This window comes from Malaclemys terrapin, chromosome 8, assembly GCF_027887155.1.
Source record: "Malaclemys terrapin pileata isolate rMalTer1 chromosome 8, rMalTer1.hap1, whole genome shotgun sequence".
NCBI lineage: Eukaryota > Metazoa > Chordata > Testudines > Emydidae > Malaclemys > Malaclemys terrapin.
Window position 1 is genome coordinate 14,185,582 of NC_071512.1, and position 23,580 is coordinate 14,209,161.

The window sequence follows — 23,580 nt, forward strand, 5'->3', positions numbered from 1 at the left end:
CCCAATCCTGCAGCTTACTGAAATCAATAGGAATTTTGCCAATACTTCAGTAGCAGCAGATTCTGGTCCATTAACTCTGTAGGTTCTGCAGCACTAAACAGGTTCTGACTGATAGCTAGTGTGAGAATCCATTCAAGATCTGGTGATGCTCTGCTTCATGGGAGAGGATAAGTGTCACTTACTGTGACACACAAACACACAACTATTGGTTGGGATTGCACCAGAAGAGAGTTATTTAACTGAGATAGACACCAAACCACTACATTTGGGGTTGTTTGGCCCCAAGCCAAACCCCTACACCCAATCTCTAGTTACTGAGGCAAGGCCAGTAGATAATCTCACATTCACAGCCCCAGTAGGAACATATGGCTGGGGCATCTCCTACCCATAAGTAAAGTGGGTGGAAAGTTTAGAAACCATTCTCATGAGCTATGCCATTGACACTATTATAAACAGGTAATAATAATAATCCATTGCTTGCAAAAACATTATTTTCACTTGCCCCACTCCTTCAATGCATTTGAATTTGCTTCTCTCTTAAATAAGAGCAGGACTTTTATTAGTCAGTACTTCTGACATTCGACTTTGAAATCGCTTCACTATCCTGGCAAAGAAGGGCAGGAACCGTTCCAGATGTTCAGGAAAGTCTGCTCATAACAAGCTCCAAGAGCAGATTACACACTAAGAGGAAAGTAAGCTAAATATAAAACCCTTGCTGCATTCTGCAACGTATTTGATCAAGATAACAAGATAGCTGTTTGCTTCTCCGTTTCTGCACGTCATTTTAACTTTCTTGATACAAGTATTCAACGTGTACTGTAAATCATATTCGTGATAGTCCCAGTTAAGTGTTATCTGTGTTACATAATATAGCTCTAACACACAGCTTTAGCCTCGCAAAATAGTCTCTGGCAGTACTGGAGTGTTCCCTGTATCAGAAGAAACTGAAGAGTACTAGCAGACGGTTCAATAGGACAGACAGTAAATAGAGGGAGGCTGGCCCCTCAAACTCACACCTGTCCATTCAGCAGTTAGGGTATGTCTATACTGCAATTGGACACCCAGGGCGACCTGTGCCAGCTCACTCGGGCTCAAAGGGCTCAGGCTCACAGGGCTGTTTAATTGCAGTGTGGACGTCCGGGCAAAGGCTGGAGCCCGGGCTCTAAGACCCTGTGAGGTGGGAGGATATCAGAGCCTGAACTCCGCAAACCCGAACCAGCCGGCACAGGCCAGCAGTGGGTGCCTAATAGCAGTGTAGACATACACTTAGACACACATTTTAGCAGGAAACAGGATACACAGAGTAGTTTTGCTCTCCTGTTTAGCAGATGTAAAGTATTGTTAGGCTGACATCTAAAAAGAACATCTGGAGAAAATATACAAATCTACAATATACAAATATACAAATATACAAAATATACAATATCTGCTATATGCAGTGCGCCCTCCCAAAATAAATACTGCAGGGCAATACTCTGGGACAGTCAGTCACTGGTGTAAAAGAAAAACTTACACAGCTACAGATCCGCCCATCTGTATTCCCAAAGTGTGGGGGATTCTCTTCATTGCACAGGAAGATGATGGTCCAGTGGTTAGAGCACTAGTCTGAGACTTGAGGTTCAAGTCCCTGCAGTGCCACAGACTTCCTGTGTAACCTTGGGCAAGGTCACTTAGTTGCTCTTTGCCTCTGTTCCCCATTTGTAAAATGGGTATAATGGTACTTCTCTACCTCATTAGGGGTGTTGAGAGGATCAATATATTAAAGACGGTGAGGCACTCAGATACTACCATAATTGGGGCTACGTAAGATAGAGGGCCCAAGCAAGGCTGTCAAAACCATTTAGCTCTTAACCTGAGACTCAAAGGATGCAAAAGGACTGTCTTGTATAATGCCCCTCTATTGCTGGCAATTTCATTTGTGTGGCATAACAACCTTTGGGGAAATTATGGTAATACGCAGAGAAAACTTTTTCTTTGGGGAGAAGGAGAGTGAGAGGAAAGATTCATGGAAAATACATTCCCTTAGCTACCCATATAGCTATATGTATATATTCTTTTCTTAAATGGTACCTTACTATGAAGTGTAATTGATATTTGGTTGAGGTTTTCACAGCATTCTAGGGGATTTAGAGACAGATGTTCTACTCATGTTGATGAAAGCCATGTCTAAACCTTCCAATACTGCTGTGAAAATCAACTGGTTTTGCTAACGAGACGTTTCTCCTGAATAAGCAGCGGCTACTACTTGATCTTCCTGTGGAGCTGATTTTAAGAAATCTCAGTCTGTTGTCATGATAGAGAACTGTGATGTCACAAATTTCATATTCTGACCTCACTGAAGGACCAACAGAGGAAGATGGGGTGGACCATTTCATTTAGCACCACAGAGCACCCGTCCTGATTGTATTATTGTAGTTTCCATAGGCCTCAAATAAATAATAATTCATGTAGGGTGAGATTTTCACACGCAACTAAATAATTTAGGAGCTTTTGAAAATCCCATCCATAATCAGCAAATCATGTAAAGAATATGACTGTTTAAATATGGGAAATATGAGAAAAATAGTCTCTTTAAAAGGTTATATAAATAAACAGATTCTTTAAAACGCAACTCAAAAATTTAAGTAATTTTCTTTAGATCTTAGCAATGAGGTGCTGGAGCCTGGCCCCCAAATGGTGAAGAATGACTTGATTCTACAGGTAGACTTCCAGATATCACATAGTAAATTAGTTAAACCTGCTGCAATTAGATTGTAAAGATGGACTTCTCTCCAAAGGGTAATACTACACAACACAACCAACTGGGTGCATCATTTTTAACTTCATCACCTTAAATGTCATGGTCATTTCTGCTTCTGCACTGAAGGTGTAAGAAGTGGGGGCATAAGCAAGTCTCAGAATACTACCTGGCTGAATCACCAAACTAAAAGTAATTTTCAAAAAAAGTCACAAATGTTTGCAAATCTTGTTAGAAGTAATATTCCTAAAACATCCACTCATGGAAATTCAACAGTCAGACATCCTCTTTGCTTTTCCTTTCCCCTCTTCGAATCCCATTGAATGTAATTTGTTTGCAAAACTATTTAAAACACCAATGCTGAGATTTGTTCAGCAGTATACTAGTCACCATTCTGAATTCCCTCTGATAAAGGATTTTCTCACACACCTCTAACACACACCATTTGTTGCTACCACAAATATTTCTCTTGGAGGTGATAGGGTGATCTTAAGATGATGTTATACTGCAGCACTATGGATTTAATAAATGAGACAACACACACAAATCCTCCCTCAGTCCATTAAAAGTTCAAATTTTTTTTTTTTTTTTGTAACTAGAAACACACAAAGCCCCCTTGTTCTTCTTTACAATATCAACAGAACCTTTTTCACCACAGTAAGAAATTACCTTAATGATGTTTTTTCTCTCTTGGCAAAGATTTTACCTTGAATAAGATTTCATGTCTAAATGACTTGGGGCACTACTAGGTTACTTTTTAATAACTAACACAACATTTTTGGAAGTACAAATGAATTCAGAGCAAACTAATCAAGACACCAAATCAAACAGAAACCCGTAACTTAAATTACCAAAAAGCCAAACCTCTTCAAACAAAGATATGGCCAGTTCTCCAAACAGCAAGCTAAAACTATCAGTCAAATTATTGTTCTCAACATCATGTTACCCATAGGTATGAAAACTGCCCAGTGATGAATCACTTCGATCTATTTTTAAAAGCATCTACGCAAATGATATTTATAGTTTACAGCAGCTTATCTGTTCTGCATGTTTTTCATGTTAGCACCTTTTTAGAATGTTGATAGAAACAGCCATACTGGAATAGAACTCTGGTCCATCTCGACTGGTGCCCTCGCTCTGATGATGACCAATGCCGGATGCTTCATAACACAGCTAGCAGTACAATGCTATGTACTGGGGGGGGGGGGGATGATATTTTTTTCTTGGCCCAGCTGGTGATCAGTTACATTCTGAAGCATGGGGATTCACAGCCCTTGTGGTTTTAACTAATTTACCTGCAGATGCTATTCTTAGAGGAGTATTATTATTATGTGTATGGCAGTTGTGATTAGAGTCCCCAGTCCAGGGCTGGGACCCCATTATGTTAAGTCTTGAACAAACATATAACAAAAAGTTTGTCCCTGTCCTGAAGAGCTTAGATTCTAAGACTAAAAGGTGTAATCCATTTCTGAAATCTTTCTAAGCTGTATGCCTTTAAAGTATCCTGCAGCAAAGAGTTACACAGTTTATCTACAAGTTGCATAAATATATATTCTTTCTATTAGGTGTACATGTGCTGCCTATTGTTTTTGAGAGCCCTTCAGTTATTTTATTATGGGGGAAAGTGAACAGGAGCACCTTATTGGCCTTCTATGTACCATCCATTACATTATCTCTATTACTTCTGAGCTTGTTCTATCCCTTGTCAACTTAAGTACTTCCTTCCCTTTACCACTCCCCACTCCACAATCCTCCAGACATTTTTGCTGTGTGCTCCTGGAACTTTTCCATTCCTATGCCTTTGAGAAGATGTGACCGAAAAAACAAAAATGAAATGCAGGACTTGCAGTGAGGACATACTCAATTGTGGTGAGAAAATGCTAGAGAACATGGTAACTCACTCACTGTTTTGAGTTATACTTATACAGATGTATGTTGAACTATCCAGGACGCATAGATCTTCTTCCTGAAAGAGTACAACTAATTTAGAATCCATCAGGTATGTAATGGGTGGTATGTTGACAGTGTTTCCAGTTTTAATGTAGCCATTTTTGCTAGGGACACCAGAAATGCAAATGAAAGGAATTATCCAAGAATGAGGAATCCAGTTCATACCACTGCTTTGCATGCATGGTGTTTTTAGCAGGGAGGTCTACTTAAATTTCTGTGACATAATATGGCCTTATGGTTGCAGATGGAGAAAGGAGATAAGCAGATTCCATTGCTAGTGCAATTACAGGACCAATACTTAGAAAAGTTTTGCAAGGTACAGTTGTCCTTAAAAGGTCTCAGGCCACTGCAGGGTTGTGTGTTCATTTTGGTGGATTTGAGGATGTACGGCCCAATCCCGCAGAGACAATTCTGAGATTTGACAAAGGTCACAGTCAGTGTCAGCTGATTGGGAGGGAGCTTACCCTAATGCCCTGGTTGACACAGTCTCCTACAGCTGTGAACTTAGACTGGAATCTTCCAGCAATCAAGGGTCTGTGGCTATGGATGGTTGTCAGGGAATAACCAATAATCTCTAAAAAGTAACAGAGAGTCGTGTGACACCTTTAAGGCTAACAGATGTATTGGAGCATAAGCTTTCGTGGGTGAATACCCACTTCGTCAGACACATTAATAATCTCTAACGCAGGATCACTGACAAGCTTTTAACCCTAGCCATTCATTGGTTTGAAAAGGTTACATTTTCAAGGCTTGCCAGGAGGAAGAGGGCTAGAAACTGACTTTTCTTGTAAATGAAAGCTGAGTCTGCTCTTTTACATTTCTTGGTGCTCCAACCCTGGAGGGAGGGAGGGCACAGCTGCAGGCTGCAAATGCCAGCTTTGTGTCACATCTATAAATCTGTCTCATTGATCTACCAGTTTAGCAATCCTCACTTTGAGTAACTGTAATAGCCAGTCTCTGGGATCCTTGAGTTGCTTGCACTGTGCACATACTGTACCACTGGTCACATAGAAAGCAGTCAGACATTCTGCACTCTGTACAGTATATCGGGACCTAAACTTCAGCTGGTTTCCACCTTTACTGGCTCCTAAATTCTAACTTGCTGTCTGATTCCCTAATTGCAACCTACACTAACTTCAGTATGTTTTCATTTTTAACTCCCACCTGTTAGTCACTTGCCTCTGTTTATCCATTCAGCTCTCACTGGGATGCCTAATTCACACTCTAAACACCAATACACTCCAAATGCCTTTTTAAAATGCGGACTTAGTTCTTCTTTGCGGGCCCCCGAGCAAAAGTACACAGAATATAAAGACACAGTATAGACTGGTTAACCATATTATAATTAACATGTTAACCTGAAATCATCTTGTGGCACCTTAGAGACTAACAAATTTATTAGAGCATAAGCTTTCGTGGACTACAGCCCACTTCGTCCACGAAAGCTTATGCTCTAATAAATTTGTTAGTCTCTAAGGTGCCACAAGTACTCCTGTTCTTTTTGCGGATACAGACTAACACGGCTGCTACTCTGAAATCATCTTGAGACTGTGAAAACAAATACCCTGGAGGGTTTGTGAAAAGGATTAAATACGTTGACCATCTTTACAACTTGACTTCCAGCAATCAAAAATTTAAAGTCAACACTAGCAATTCCTCAAAACAGATTTTTGGGCATATTTAATGCATGCCATTCCAGAAAACACCTGTTTAGTTTCTAGGGATTTACAAACACACACAGACTTTCCCTAATGTGTTCTTTTGGAAAACCACTCTGTAATATATAAAAAACACACAAAAAGCAAGAATAGTCCCTATAGAGTAAATTCATTAGCACTGAACACAACACTTCATTATTTTAGCACATCAGCATTAGCCTTTGCAAAATTATAGCAGATGGCATTAATTTAAGGAATTTTTAAAGTGCAGAATAGTGCCACTCTATATACAGTTATAGGCATTATTAACTATATGTATTTTAGAAAGCATGACATTTCTACAAAAAAAGTGTTACAGCAGCAAATCTATCGTTAAGATATTTAGTAACCAAATTGTTAAAATAATTTCAATAATGTGAGTATTTATCGTACCTGGGAAGCATCTTTGTCCCCCAAGCAGTTCCACTTTTCAAAATCCCTATAAACTCCTGTTATGCCCAGCTGCCAACCCAGGTTAATAATAGCAATGAGCCATATTCATCCAAAACCACAAGACTGTCAGGTGACATATTGAGAGGTCTGAATTTAACTCAAACAAAAGACTCTCCATGCTGCAATGCAAAAAGCTTAATCCTGGCAACCGGATCATAAAACCAGCCTTAAAGAAAGCAGATCCCTGAAGCAAAATATGGGCTTTTGCACAAGGATCCATCTACACTGTCCTATAGTTTCATAACCAATCTCCTGTCCTTCCATTCTGCTGCCCAGTCCAGGATCTTTACTAAAGTAAACATGGTCTGTTTTTCCAGTTCCTCGAGTGTAGTACTGCGGAGGAGAGAAGATCAGTCTAATTCATTTGATAGCTAAGTGCTGCTTTGGCAGTCAACGTAGGCTGTACATGCCAGTTTAAATCTATCCTCCTTCTTCAGCGAATCCAATATAGGTTGAGCCTCATGACCAGAATCCCCTGGCAACCGTGGCTGCAGATCTAAGCCCCCACGATCAACATTTGTCAGGAATTCAGACTGATCGAAGAAGAGGGGAGAAAAACAAAGCAGCTTGCTCTCAGCCACCTCCCCCTTGACATTCTTGGAAGCTGCAGGATGCTCCAGTCCAACCCTGGCTGACAGGCTGAGCCAGGCGAGTGGAAAAGCAAGCACTAATAGCCATCATGTGACCCAGAGCTGTCAGTATATGCCACCTGGATCTGCAATGAGCCTGCCAGCCAATCCCAGCTCCGCCTTAGATTCACTATTAAAATAAGGCCTTTAAAGGTTTAAACAGTGTAGGGTGCCTGCTTTATACTGGAAATCCAAAAATGATGCCTACAATTACTCACATTTATTGCACAGGTTTGGATTGTTGATACACAGTTATAGTGCAGAACTGAAGTATATTTCATGCTAAGTGAAAACAGAAACATTTTATGTTTTCCAGCAACCTCCATCCTTCCCCACCATCAATCTCCAACAGGAACAAAGAAGGCACTGTATGCTCTATAGAGGCTCATTAAGATTACAAGTAATCAGGAACAGTCAAGACAATTGGATGGCAATATACCGTTTAGAAACAGGAGATGTGTAATAAGACCTGCTAAGAAATCCTGACCAGCTTCAGAGCTGTAAACAAGGTTTCATAACTGTTCTTGGGGTAACCCCTGGCCATAGAAGGAAGGTGTTTGGTAATACCATCACAAGAGCAAAAAGCTCAGTGTTTACAGGATTTGTGCCAAAATCTTTGGAATTGGGTGGACAGTGAAACATCCAGAAAGGTTCAGCATGCGACAAAAGGTGTAAAATATTATGGGTGTGTGTGTGTAGAAATAGCTCATGCAGAGGTAGAAAATTAACGCACAGTGGGGACCACCCTTAAAAATTTGGGAGGAGCCCCACTTTAAATTTTACTCTGTATCTGGAGACTTAAGGGTTTAGCTAGCACCTAGGATACCCAGGGAGTTATCAGAATTAGTTTTCCAACATTAGGATTTTCTGCAGCATCTCCCCCATCGCAAAATTCACTGCTAATGCTAATCCCTTCATTTCAGAGAAGCAGAATGAGCTAATACATAGCTTCATAAACTTCATTCCTGGAGCCTGTCCTGCAGAGGATTTCCTACCTTACAGGGTGAATTCCATTGAAGAACACAGAGTTCCTGTACAAACAGATACCCCTATGGAACACGCAGAATGTTAGGACATAGGGGTGAATTCCTGGCTCCACTAAAGTCAATTGCAAAAATCCCACTGGCTTCAGTGGAGCCAGGATTTCACCTCAAAACTCTACTTGAGTGGTGTCTTTTTGATCCCTTGTAATGGGAGCAGGAAATATATACTAGAAGTAGAAACTCAATATAACATCCAGAACTACAATCTCTTGTACTCATTACAGTGACAAAATTAAGGACCAAAACTCTGATCCTGCAAATGGTTATGCATATGTTTGACTTAACACTTAACTAGTGAGTAATCCCAATGGAATCAGCAGAACTACTCAAATGAGTAAAGCTAATCATGTGAGAAATTGTTGGCGGGATTGGTGCCTTAAACCCAGATTCTGCCTTTCATACTCTCAACTCCCTTTCCATGGGAATTATAAATGATAACATTTGACCCTGAGTTATCTTCTTGCTTACGAAGAGGCACAGCCAATAATACAGTAACTAGCTCTTGCTAGAATAAAATTGCTCGAAAACCATCTATGTGACGCGCTCTGTATGCGCTGCTCTCTATAAAAGTCAATGATGTCAAAAGTGACCTTTTTCCTAGGGATGCAGCAGTGAGGAGCTGAGCCCAATGTATTATGTAAACATTTATTTACAGGAGTAACGCCTGAATTTTCCATATTATCTCACAGTAACTTGATGCACATTAAAGAGATGAGCTTTGAAAGAGGACACAGCCACAGACTAACAAGTGAGCAGGAAAAAATCTGAATGGATATCACTCAAGATGTGCTACGTGAAGTCAAACCTCATAATTGCAGACAGACAGCAACAACTGCCGCATCCTCTACCGACAATACTCTGTACGTTTCAGGAAGGCCATGGGATAAGTTAGAAACATGACCACCATGATGCATGCATACAAAAACAGTCCACCTCCTCCTGTATGGCTACCCGAGACACATCCTGTTCCACAGAGATATATGGGTAGCAACAGGGCCCCACTTCACCTTAGGACCATGCGAGTTTCTGGTCCCATAAGGAGCACAAGATCGGGCCCTGAGTTAGTAAAGTAGATCTAATTACACTATTGGTTATTTCCCACATACAGTTGTGTCGTCTTCCCTGTGCTATTAGCATGTAATTAATTTTGTGATAGAGTTGCAGCTTCTATTACTGACGGGTGCCTCCATGAAAAAGAACTTCTAAAAATTTTGTAGTTCAGAGAAAGTCGCTTCGTTTCCCATTTAAGCCAATGTTTTCTCATTGACTTCAACGGTGGATACAGACGCTCAGCACCTCTGAAAAATTAGGCTGTTTTTTTAGGGGCTTAAATATCAATATGTATATGAATCCAGGCTTTCCCAGCAGCTTAAAGTGTGAAAATTTAAAGAATGAGGAAGAAGGAAGGCAACCTATATTTCTTCAGCAAGATAACTGAAAGACCTGCATTTTCTATCAATCTAGAGAAATTTTTAAGAATATCATAGAATCATAGATCCTGTCAACCTGCTTAGTCCCCCAGATTTATCTTCCTTAAAGAAAACTAGAGCCTATGGTTTCCAATGAGAAATGCTTTTATATACACCTCTACCCCAATAGAACGTGACCCGATATAACACAAATTCGGATATAACGCAGTAAAGCAGCGCTCCGGGCGGGCGGGGCTGCACACTCCGGCGGATCAAAGCAAGTTCGATAGAACGCGGTTTCACCTATAACGCGGTAAGATTTTTTGGCTCCCGAGGACAGCGTTCTATCGGGGTAGAGGTGTATATAATAACAAAGCTTTAACGTAGGACCGAATCCTGCAAACCCTTCACACATGGTGCTCACACCAAGTCAAGACGACTTCAAGTTGGAGTAATTACTTTTATTGACAGTGTAAAGGGGCTTGACCCTAAATCAGAATCTGACACAAAGAGTCCTTGGGCAATGCCACATGAGATTAACCTTCCTTTTCACATGGTAAATGTTTGAGCTTGAGCAGGATGGCTGTCCCCCTTTAAAAGCTACATGAAAAATTAAGAAAGTAAAGATGCCTAAAGTAAAAATAAACGATCAGAGGAAGAATCTGATGCATAGTTAAGCTACACTGGAACACTGGTGTTTGTTTTGTATCCAGTTTCCAACTGCCATCTCCTATAAATAAGACATGAGACACCAAACAAACCTACATAATACCAACTGGTACTGCAAGACAACAGGGCATTTTTTCCCCTGCCAAACAGTTATTTGATTGTGCACTCCCGGGTAATCAGAGAGCTGAATAATCTCTCCCTGTAGCTATGAAAAAATAAAGAGTAAATAGTTTAGTGTTGTGTGTATTTAATGGAAAGTTTTGGGAAAAAATCCCAACACAAATCACTCCCGATAGATACAAATAGTTATTGTAATAGAGTGGGGAACATGAACTTGTTTTCACTTAGGTCATATATTTAAAAAGCAAATTAAATTCTCTTGTCTGGAAAGGAAGCCTTTTTTAAGGTGTTGATTTTTTTCTGTGCAATTCTGGCAATGTTTTCTTTGATCCTTAAACCCATGTACAAAACTTCTGCTTCTGTCTTCCATCCCTTCTTCATAGTCTTAAAGACAACCTAAACATTCAGTGGTGAAGCATCTGCATTTACCTTCTACATAAAGGTACCTTGCACACAATACGTCGGATTTCCCCCATTAAAACTAGCGTCAACCTTTCCTGCAAGTTCCCAACACCGTGAATTATTAATATGAAAACCTAATTTTGGCTGTTTCACAGTGCAGGACACGAAGCAGTCTCAATGCAACTCAAGGTACTTGAACAAAACCAAAAACTTGCTACGTCCATTTCTTACATGAATAAATGGTGAATTAGCATTTTAAATTTTGGAGGTCATATATATGTCCAATACATCAAAGAACTCAAAAAGGGTTCACTGTGAAGATATGAAAACATTTACTATCAATAGAAGAGAGTCTGAATACAAGCTCTCTGCTGCCACTGAATCTGAAGGTGTGTGGGCCAGCTTCTCATCAGCTATAGATCAGCCAAATTCCATCACAGAATTGTCAATATCCAGCATTCAATAATCATGAATCAGGCCCCCAAAATAACAAAATTACCTTCAGAATCATGAGATTTTAAAAACAATAATACACTTTGGGTTCTTTTTATTTCCCTTCTGGTTTTTGAGCCTTTGGGAGTCATGTTCTCGCTTTTCTCTGCAAGAAGGCTAGAAAAGGGTTTTTTTTTAAATCAATTAAATCTGGTACTCTCATAAAAATGCGCCTCCAGGAGACAGAGCTTTACGAAAAAAGTATTGTAAGACTCTTGATAAAACTTGTGCGAGCTGGCAACGCTGCTATTACTTCCACGGAGCGATGCTGATTTACACCAGCTTAGGGTCCTGCCTATCCTCTGCTTCTATATCAAGAAAAAAGTAAATATTTTATTAAACCATCATGTACCTTCCTAACAAAAGGACCAATTATAAAAGATTATGGATAGAACTATCCATAACCTATAAACACTAAAGTACCTATACAGCATATATCCACACTCTTAATATCAAAACACCTCGCTGGGCTGGCCTGGTGGCAGCAGACCAGGCGCAATATGGGATCCCTGCTTTTTACACAAGACATGAAGGTGATATCATTGGGATCCAAACAAAGGTCACCAATTGCACCATGTTTTCCTCCTTCCCTTCTGGTCAATTGATAGAAGAGCATTAAATGAAACCATCTCTTTTCTCCTGTAAGGGTGCGTGTGTCTATTCCCAGAACTCAAGGGCTCTGGAAATGACAGAATGACTGGGAAACTGTCACGTCTGCCTGAAGAATTCCCCCTTTGCAGCAAACCAAGCTGGCTGTATTTTTTTCCATTCCCCTCTGTCTCCAGCTACAGCTCAGCCAGTCCACCCTGGAATGCAAGAACTCATCTCAGCAATACGGAAAGAGAGATGGATAGGAACTCCCTCCTCACAAGGGGACGTTCTCTGCCATTGCTCTACCTGACAACTACCCACCTCAAATCAGTACCGCCAACTCTCATAATTTTATTGTGAATCTCACAATATTTGGTGTTTTTCTTAAAGCCCCAGCTCCGGTAGTCAGGTGATCACAGGACAATCTCAGCTTTCATTTAAAAAGAAAAAAAGTACCCAGCCCTCATGGTTGCAGAGAAAAGCTTGACAAAGGCTCAAAACCCAGAAGGCAAAAAAAATAAATGTTGTATTTTTAAAATCTCGTGATTGTTGAATGCATGGAGTTGACAATACTGCAGCTGCTATGATACAGTATTTGGAGCATCACTGATTTGCTGTGCTGATTCTTGCAAACTACATGCCAGGCCACTCTGATCTGTAACTTGTTGGCCAGCAGAGCAGATTTCCCCAAAGCCAGCGGCCAGGCACTTCTTTGTAACCCAAACAGACCATAACCAACAAACTCATGTTCAACAGGACTGCTGTCCAGCTCAGGGGATACACAGATGACCCCTGGTGGACATCTGCATCCTGCACTACTGTGTGAGAAAAGACTCCAGCTCTAGGGGATGAGGGCGGGCAAGCCAGTCTCATGCAGACTGAAGTTCCCAACAGGGTTGCCAACTATCTAATGGCACAAAACCGAAAACTGGATACCTGACAACCCTAGTTCCCAATGACCACCCCAGAAGATCCACACATGCTGCTCTGGAGCCCAATATTACAGAGGTTGCCAGCATCAATGAAGCCACCTGTTTATATATTTTAAAAACGTACTGCAGGGTTTGTTTCCCAAATCTTATAAGGGAAAAATACTGCCTTGCTTGTGAAACCGATATGGCTTCAACATGTAGCGTGGGGATTTGAGCATTCTTTGGCCATAGTTCATGTCCATATAATTGATTAAGGTGGCTGCACTTGTGACTAGGCGATAATTGAGAACCCAATAAATCTCCAGACAAGTATGTGCCAGCCGGACTTGGAAAGCGATTGCGACAGAGCCTCTGTAACTTGATGCAATTAAAAAAAAATCAAAATTAAAATAAGCTATTAGTTATTTTTCACCCACAAATGCCAAACCAGCCTGAATGTCTCATCCTGCATTCCTTGGCCACCAATTGCATCTACAGCTGGAATCAAAGGGAGTTTGTGGGGGCAAAAGGACCGATATCTTTTAAAAGTCCTCCGATGTCTTGAAAACACATGTGTAAACTCAACCACTCCAACAGCTCTGTCCATTCCCCTCTGTCGCCCCACCCCATGTATCATTCTTAGAGTGTAGATTCTCCTGCAGTTTATTCAATCTATTATCCTGGAGAAAAAAAGGATTTGGTTGTGATTCAGGATTTCTCAGACAAGGAAGAAGACAGACGTCAGCAGTGATCCTCCAAAGATTCACAATGATCAGGGTATGAGTAACATTTTACTCCATCCCTCATGTGACCACTTAATTATGTGTTGATTCATTCAGTCATGAGATACGAATGAGACGCAAGCAAATAAGGATGCAAGACCTAACACCAAAGAAATAGTCATGCCTGTTCTGCCAGTTTCTATATTAGCAAAGTACAGAGGGGACATCCAGTTCTAACAGGCAAAATGGACATTTCTTTACATATAAGCCAATCTCCAAATCACTTCAACCTTTTGCTAAGATGCAAACATTTGAATGGTCTGGGAACTGGATGCTCCAGAGACCCCAATTCATTTTATCCCCATCACTGAAGTTAAGACCAGCTGAGATATTCTTATTCTTAAATTTTTTAGACTGAACCTTGCAAGGAATGTAGGTAGAACTCTCTGAGAGCAGACCCTTTCCTCTGGTGATTCAGGTCTGAGTTGTTTCAGGATATGAAGCATTTATTTTATTTTAAGCGTATGAGCAACTTTCCTAGGATACGATCCTGGCCACAGCAGTATTTCTCAGGTTTCCTTTTGCCAAACAGCGTTTTTGTACTGGGCCTAGCTGCTATAGCAACAGATTCTTGAAAATTGATTTTTTTTTAATTATAATGTAAACCAATTTACAAACGGTGTGGATATTTACAGTAGGAAAAGTTGAGGAAATTAATCTACATGTATTTACTTGAACTAAAACCTGACATATTGACACGTAAAATACTTTAACACTTTCAATGTAAAATCTGGTTTCACAGTTATTTGACACAGCATTTCATTGTTACTCAGTGTACGTTAACTCATTATGTTATTGGATCATTTATAAAAATATTCATATAAAACTAACATTAAGTAATGGTGAACGAGTGATTTTTCCACAGACTATATTTTATTTCATTTGGATGTGTTAGATACCTACAGCTTATTTCCATGGGAAAAATACTGCATGGGATCTTTATATACAACCTTGAATCTTTACTAGATAATTTATTTCAATAGTAACATTTTTCGACACTTGTGGCCTTATCCTTCCTCTAATCATAAAGGTTCCTTTACAAATATTAGGCCCTAATTCAGCAAGCTATTTAAACATGTTCCATAACTCTAAGCATGTGAGTAGTCTTACTGAAATCAATGGAAATACGGTATTTGGGGCTGAAAGTAAGGCACACATTTAAACACTTTGCCAAATCAAGGTCTTTGGAATGCACCAAAAATTCAGTCTCAGTTACACAGGAACAACTGCAAGCTAAACACAGGTGTTGATTATCTAAACAAGTGTAACAAATTAAGATATAAAGAATGAAATACAGTACACTTATAAACTATTTATGGTGATGTTCCTATACACTCATATTGCATATTAGCCAATGAACTTCTAACACTATTGAAAATAAATTATGGCCAACACTTGTCATCTCATCACTTCCAGTGATTCTTTGTCATTTGTTAAGAGCCAGGCTCTTGGCTTTGCACAAGACAAACAGGGTATGTCTACACAGCAAATGAACACCCGCAGTTGGCCTGTGTCACCTGGTTTGGGCTGCAGGGCTGTAACACTACAGGGTAGACATTCAGGCTCAGGCCCGAGCCTGGGCTCTGGGACCTTCCTCTCTTGCAGGGTCCCAGAACTTGTGCTCCAGCCCAACCCCAAACATCTACACCACAATTTTACAGCCCCACAGCCCAAGCCCTGCAAGCCTGAGTCAGCTGACCTGGGCCAGCTGTGGATGTTTAATTACTGAAGTCCCTGAACAATTTAAAATTTGAGGGCCTGATCCTGCAAACATATTACGGAGTACAGCAGTCAATACCTGTGTTTAACTACAAGTAGTCAAGGACAATATTCACGGCAATAGGAGCAACATTCAGCAGCAGCTGTTTGAAGGGTCAGGACATAAAACAAAGATGCATATATCATAAGACGCCCTGGGAAACAGACAGTAAGGTGTGAATTGAGGAGGTTTGTTTCCCCACCCGCCCTCCTCTCGTACAACACTGGGATGGAGAAGACATGAGAGGTTAATGTTTGTGGGCACTGTTCTCTCTCTTTTCTACTTAGGTGGCCCCCACAACCATAGTGCCTGAACACCTCCCAGTCTGTAAGATAGTTCTCCTCACCACGCTCCCATGAGGCTGGGAGATGCTTTTTCTCCATATTACTAATAGGAAACTGAGGCACAGAGACACTAAGTAACTTGTCCAAGGTCACCCAGGAAGTCTGTGGCCAAGCAAGTTTTCCCAAGTTCTAAACTATCTTTCTTCTGTAGTCAACTTTTTCTTGTCAGCGTTGCAGAAGATACATTTCAATTTACTTACAACTTTTGAGCCCAGTCATCACTATCTAATTGTAATTAACTTCAGCAAAGGGGCACTAAGCCACCAGTCTCTGGGAATACATCTTCCTTATGCCTTAGTTGATATAACAGACAGCTGTGTCATATGATTAAAAAGTATATAATGATCCTTATGAAAACCAAATTGTTCAGATTGATTAAAAAGTAGTTCTGATCCATGCTACTAAAAATCAAAAGCATAAAAGAATAGCTCTGAACATGAGATTAATTTAAATTATAGATTGGATTTTCATTATAGTGATAAAGTCAGCACTCACTGACAAACGGGGATATGACCAATCCAAGATGGTGTATCAGAGCACCCTTAACACAAACCAAGATGAACATGTCTCACACAACTAGCCTCTCGTACCTCAACCTTTACACAGTCGTCTAACAAGTACTATTGCTGCCCTAAAACTATCAAGACAGTCTTGCTGAGCTTATGCTTCAGTGACAGGGACACAGAGAGATCAGAATCAGGATAGCAGGTGCGAAAAAACAAAATTAGAGTAACTGCAGTTCTAGCATCAACTGTGCTACTAACAGCAATAGAAACCTTTGGAGAATGTTGAAGCATTCAAGCCTGGCCTTAATGGGGATGGAGAGATAGACAACGGCAGTGGACAACTGAGCATCCCGGACAATTTCACTTAAGTGGCTTCAGATGTCTTCAAAACGGTACTGTCTCCTTTTCGTTGCTTTTGCTGATTTGTGGCCCAATTCTGCAAGCCCCTGTGTGCACAGAACTCCTGTTTGTTTCAGTTCTGTGACCGGAGGGTGTGCAGACCAGCTCCTTAGTTCAGAACAACAGCCCACCTCTGAAGCGGGTGGGCAGTTGTTCATCCTTTAACAGATGTACTGAAGGATACCAATGCCTCCTAAGGATAGCAACGAATAAAGTGGGACTATACTGTAGTTTGCCGTCAAGGAGGCATATGGAACAGCTGGAAAAGAGACGACTAAGGGGGGATATGATATTAAAAAGGTCTATAAAATCATGACTGGTGTGGAGAAATTAAATAAGGAAGTGTTATTTACTCCTTCTCATAATGCAAGAACTAGGGGTCACCAAATGAAATTAATAGACAGCAGGTTTAAAACAAACAAAAGGAAGTATTTTTTCCACACAACACACAGTCAACCTGTGGAACTCTTGCCAGAGGATGACAAGTTTCAGAGTAACAGCCGTGTTAGTCTGTATCCGCAAAAAGAAGAACAGGAGTACTTGTGGCACCTTAGAGACTAACAAATTTATTAGAGCATAAGCTTTCGTGGACTACAGCCCACTTCTTCGGATGCATCCGAAGAAGTGGGCTGTAGTCCACGAAAGCTTATGCTCTAATAAATTTGTTAGTCTCTAAGGTGCCACAAGTACTCCTGTTCTTCTTTTTGCCAGAGGATGTTGCAAAGGCCAAGACTGTAACAGGGCTCAAAAAAGAACTAGATAAGTTCATGGAGGATAGGTCCATCAATGGCTATTAGCCAGGATGGGCAGGGATGGTGTCCATAGCCTCTGTTTGCCAGAAGCTGGGAATGGGTGACAGGGGATGGATCAGTTGATTATTACCTGTTCTGTTCATTCCCTCTTGGGCACCTGGCATTGGCCGCTATCGGAAGACAGGATACTGGGCTAGACGGACCTTTGGTCTGACCCACTATGGCCATTCTTATGAGGGCATTTCTCTGCAACTTAGTTCAAACTCAAGTACTGAACATTCCCACTCAGTTTCTTAGTTCCCACTGGGTCTAGAAGCTGGATGGGCCCCTTCATAATTAATTTGCAAAAGAGACAAGAGAGTCCATTTCTGTCTGTTTAAATACTACAAGAGTCATGTGGGTACTGTGAAGAAAAAGTCTAGACTGCTCAATTCTCCATAACAAGAGTGATGCTGCTCACTGCTTTTCCAATTTAAGATCTCTAAGATGACCTGAAACTATTTCAGGTAGTCCTATATAGAGCAGACACTGAAAGAAACTACATAACTTGATTTTACTATTCTATAACTGCAAGAATGGACATCTGAACACACTGAACCTCCATCAGAGGTTTGCAAAAGTATTTAACCTCTGAGAAAAATGGAATAGCCTGGTAGTTAAGAAAAAAAGTGAACCACAAACTTGATTCTATAAAATGCAGAGCGCTCTGGTCCCCGAATCCAGCACAGCACTTATGCATGTGCTTAGCTATTAATATCAGTGGGATGACCCAGAGGTTATCAGAATTATTCACAGGCTTAAAACTAAAGCACAAGGATAAAAACAGCAGCCTAGCATGAGGGTACAGGTGAATGCCCAGACACTTCCTGAATGCCCAGACACTTACCAGGAAGGAGGTCAAGGAGCATTGTCACATCATCAGTGCTTCGCTGCATGGAACTGCCTAGTCAAATTCAGACTATTGAAAAAATAAACAAATACCAAAGTAAAGACAGGCCAAATCTAGACCCTGAAACCTGGATCCCTTCACACTGCAGTTAGAAGGGAAGGTGGACTGCATTTGAAACCCATCTCTACCATCATGGTCAATCAAGTTAGATCCCAGACTGGAAAGGGATCTGTTTTATAGTGCAGGTACAGCTGAAATCTCTGTTCCAAAACATCATTTTGGGCCAGCATCTCAACGGAAAAAATTACAAGATGTTTTCAGAATTACTGAACCCAGACCCAATCCAGATTCTGTCTTCTCAGGTCTGCTTTATATAGAGTTGACTTGAATGTCAAACACATGCTGAGGAAGGGGAGGCAGTATGCACAGAAAGGTTTTATGAATGAGGTTTTATAGAATCACATTATTTCTCCAATCTACTTTTGAGTGGCACTGAACGTATCATCTTTTGTCTCTCTCATATGCTCTTTTCATTGAACTCAGCCAACTGTGAACAGCAACACGGAGAAAAGGAGAGTTTATAAGCTGTTGCAAAAGGAGAGTATATAGATTGGAAAATGAAGTATTATTAGATTGATGGTTTTCTCCTTGGGTTTATAAATTATGCTACACCCAGCAGTACAATAATGAGAGTACAAGGTTGAAAATAATAATACACAGTGCTTGAAAAAAAAATGATATTCAGATATTTATAGCCAAGATTTTCAAAAGTGACAAGTGCTTTTGGGTGCCCAACTTGAACCATCTAAATGGGGATGGGATTTTCAGAAAAAGCCAAGCACCCAATTTCTGAAAATCAACCTTTTAAGGTGTCTCAAGTAGGATGTCCAGAATCATTAGTTATTTTTTAAAACTGTAGCCATGAACATTCACTGTATGGAGATTATGGGTAAAATTTTCAGAAATGCCTTAGTGATTTAGGAGCCTACGTCCCACTGTTTCAATGAGACTTAGGCTCCTAAGAGTATGAGTCACTTTTGAAAATGGGACTTCAGCTCCTAAGTACCACACATTCAAAGGTATATAGGTGCTTAAAGATGCAGATGGGCACCTAGTGGAATTTTCAATGGGAACGAGGCACCTAATCTTAGGTTTCTTTGAAAATCCCACGAGGCCCCTATCTGAATCTCCAGGTGCCTAAATACCTTTGGAAATCTGGCCCTAAGTGCCTATGTCACTTCGGTTGGTTGGTCAAACTTAGTACAAAAGTGCAAAACAGAGAAATTTAAAATTAAGGAAGGAGCAGCTACCTTGTCTCACCTTTACTGCGTGTAGGTAATGAAATACACCCAAACTGTACACATAAGAACAAAGCACTATCTCTTTCACTGCGTTCAGCGGCACATACAAAACAAATCAAATTTTGCCTTCACAATGTATGCAGTCAACAGAAATAGCTGATAAAAGCTACACTGTGCAGTTGGATAGGTTGTATTCTATAGAGATAGACTCAAAATATACGATAAAATCCAGCCGTTTTGTTGCCAACACTAATGAACTAGTTCAGAGTGCTGTGTAAGTCAACCTAGGCCAACACAGCGGCTTGTCTGGCATGGCTAGAGTGACTCCTGTCTGCCTCTTGGTGACACAATCATGCTGTAGCAGAACAAACTGTTTCTGGTATAGCACTGATCTGATCCACTGCAGGATACCCACAGTGTCAGCAAGCACACTTTGTTTCGTTCATGTAAAACCGTTAAAAAAAAAAAAAAAAAAAAGTGTGAACAAAAACCTAGTGTTCCCCCTATTCCTCAGGGAGGGGCAGATTTGGCTTTACTCTCGCTACAGTGCAAAAAGGAACACTAGCATTTTTTGTCTAGCTTTTTTCCTCTATTAAATCAGTTCACGTGAGCATTTGGAGGATGGGGGGACCCTACAAAAGCTGGTGCCACGGATATCCTGTTGTGAACCATTAACAGCATGACAAGAAGCCATTTATTCTGCTGTATCAATTAGAAAGAATGGCTCACAAGTTGGATGGCTTGAGCTGTCCATACCACCAGGCTGTGTTCAGGCTGGCTTTTCTAAAGGCGCTGTTGGCAACATAATTACTTGCTCTGCCCCTGTCCCCTGCTCCCCTCCTTGGTATTGTGTATGTCACTTAAAATTATCCGAGTAAAGATCCTAGCAGCTTTGCTCTGCAGCCTGTGGTGCAAAAACAGGATGGTGGGGCAGCCAGAAGGAACATGAAAGAGGGAGAGGCTGAGACAGCAGGACTCCAAGAAAGGGGGTAATTTGGGGGGGAGGGGGGAAGTGACCTGGCTTCACTTGTTTCTTTAAAAGAGAGAGAGAGAGAGAGAGAGAGAGAGAACGAACATGAATTTCTTTTCCAAAGCAGAGGAAAATTGATGTCACTAGCAGAGAAAACAACAGATAGAATTCAAGGGAAATACAGAAGAAAGGCGCGTGGAGCATTCAGGTGAATTAATTCTTTCATGTGTGTCTCTCCTCCCTCCCCTTTATTGTTGCACTACATTTCAGTGTAGTTCCCTTGAAGGCTGAGAGAGTGAGTGAGTGAGTGAGTGAGTGTGCGTTTGATTGTTTTTAGGGTTGAAAGAGAAGTTGCAGAATGTTACCACTTCACATCCAACTAGGCTGACCAGATAGCAAATGTGAAAAATCAGGACACTTTGGGGGCAGCAGGGGGAGAGATATAGTTGTGTATATAAGACAAAGCCCCTAAAATCAGGACATCTGGCCACCCTACATCCAACATTCACAGCAACTTTAGTTTTTAATTACGTGCCATTTTTAATGTTACTTCTTTCAAACAAACAGATTCCAAATCCAATCTACTGCCGTTTTCCTGCAGACATGCTGAACGTGGAGACAGCACATGCATCTGCTGATAAAGAACAAAGGGGCACAAGTGAGGACACATGGGGTCCCTCCACATTGTAGCTGGGAGCGAACCTCCCAGCTCAGGCAGACAGATTCCTGCTAGCAGGGCTTGAGGCAGCTTCCTAAAAACAGTTGTGCGGATGTTGGAGCTCCAGACGGAGTTTGGGCTCTCCTGCCTATGGGGTCAGGTGGCATAGCTCAAGTCTGGTCTACCCTGGCTGGGGGAATCGCTCCCAACTGCAGTGTCGACATGCACATAGGGAGCAGTCTCTGGCCAGTGCACTGTTAGTAAATGCAGGAAAGGAACAAAAATGAGATAATTTTAAAATACCTTTGCCTCTTTTCTTCCCCTACCCTTTTCCTCTCTTACTTGTTGATATTTTAAATATCCTAGTAGCACCATATATTTATGTAGCACCTGTTATTCCAAAGGAGCCCTTACAAACTATGGCCTGATCAGGGAAACAGGTGGACTTTTATCCCCACAGGGATCCATTTACAGGAGCAGGCCCTGTGTATGTATATACATACAGATTGCACATTGCTCACTTCTAGGGTGAAACAAAAATAATACACAACTCAATGCAAACAACAGTTTATGGCCCTGATTCAGTGATGTACTTAAGTATGTGCTTAGTGTTTTGCTGATTAGGAATGGACTTAAGCATGTGCCCACATACATCAAGGTCTAAGAAAGCAAACGTACCCAATTAAAGCAAATATACCCAATTAAAACTCAGAGAGGAGGGGATCTGGGGAAACAGGGTCTTGTTTCTTGCACTAGCTCAGTGGTTCTTAAACACTGGGTCTGGGGTGGCCGGGGCTGGCTTCGACTTGCTTCAAACTCCATCTGGAGCTCAAGTCACAGGCCCCCTGCCTGGGGCTGAAACCCTTGGGCTTCAGCTTTAACCCCTCCTCCCCCACCCGGGGGCAGTGGGCCTTGGGCGGGCTCAAGTGTCAGTCCCCCCTTTTGGGGTCATATAGTAATTTTAGTTGTCAGGTGGGGGTCGCGGTGCAATGACGTTTGACTTGCTTGGCTGGTCTCTTTTTCTTCCTGTTTCATTCTGTTATGATCTCTCTCTCTCTCTCAGCCCTTCACCCTGATGGGTTTTCCATACTGGGCCCCAGCTTTCATGGCACTGAGTGGCTTTGACTCTTATAGACTTCTATTGGAGTTGAGGCTGCTTAGCGCTTTGCTAGATTGAGCCCTTCAGGTTTACCTTTATTTCTAATTTTCTTCTGTGCCGCAGTTACATTCCCTGTTTTCTGTGCTAGTCACCTGTCCATTCAATAACTAATACACTTCTTGAGTTCTACTTTGGTTATATTGCTCCCTCTCCCATTTGGTTGCCGACTAGTGTCCTCTCATGAGCACAATTTATCTGACTTGTTCTGCAGGCTACTAAAGGAAAACAAAAATGAAGGGCAGCCTTAAAATGAAAAGTGCTAAAGGAAGGTGGAAAAACATCTCCTTATGCTAATGGCATTTTACATTAATTCTCAGAAACAGAAATCCCAGCTTCTGTCCCCGAAGTTTGAAAGAATCAGTCTTATTCATCTGAGAAAACACACGCACGCACACACACACACGCACGCACACTTCACTTCATATGGCACTTCATTAATCAGGATATAGTTCAATACACCGATCTTTACATTTTACATAAACACATTTAGATTAACCAGTCCATCTAATTTATCTTCATTTTATAATGCTGTAGTGCTTTTGTTCACTTAATTTTGTTCAGGTGGGAGGAGAAAACCTTAACATATAAAGCAAGTTAACTTTATAACCAATGTTATTTTGGCTCATCTAGAAAAGAAGTTTTTTTAAAAACTGCAACACTTAATTATGTTATCCATCACCCCGGAAGAATCTGCTTCAGCCTACTCTGATCTTTGCCTCTTAATACTAGGTTTTCTACGTATGTGTGTTTCAAAAATGTGGATCTTGCCTATTAAAGATCAGTGCTTTGTGTGTGATCTGGATTCAAAAGATGTGGGTAGTTAGGAAACCGAGTTTATTCTAGTCTTTTCAGCTTCTTCGTAACCATCCAAATTGTCGGTAGGAGGACTTCCTTTTCTACTAAGAAAGTAGAGTAATTTCCAGTAACTCGAGTCAACTGAAATATGTTTACATAATGA

At 41.0% G+C, this 23,580-nt stretch overlaps 1 protein-coding gene across 3 annotated transcripts in view; it reads right to left on the bottom strand.

The window, feature by feature from the left end:
- Nucleotides 1-23,580, bottom strand: part of FNIP1 (folliculin interacting protein 1) — a 92,286-nt gene that overhangs the window by 54,372 nt on the left and 14,334 nt on the right. The window contains exon 1 of one of the 3 annotated variants that reach the window (XM_054038157.1): nucleotides 6,778-7,384. The exons of the other annotated variants lie outside the window; for them this stretch is intronic. Coding sequence (XP_053894132.1) covers nucleotides 6,778-6,788 — 11 coding nt within the window. The 5' untranslated portion in view covers nucleotides 6,789-7,384. Of the gene's footprint in view, nucleotides 1-6,777; nucleotides 7,385-23,580 lie in introns of those variants that run through there. 3 annotated transcript variants of the gene reach the window in all.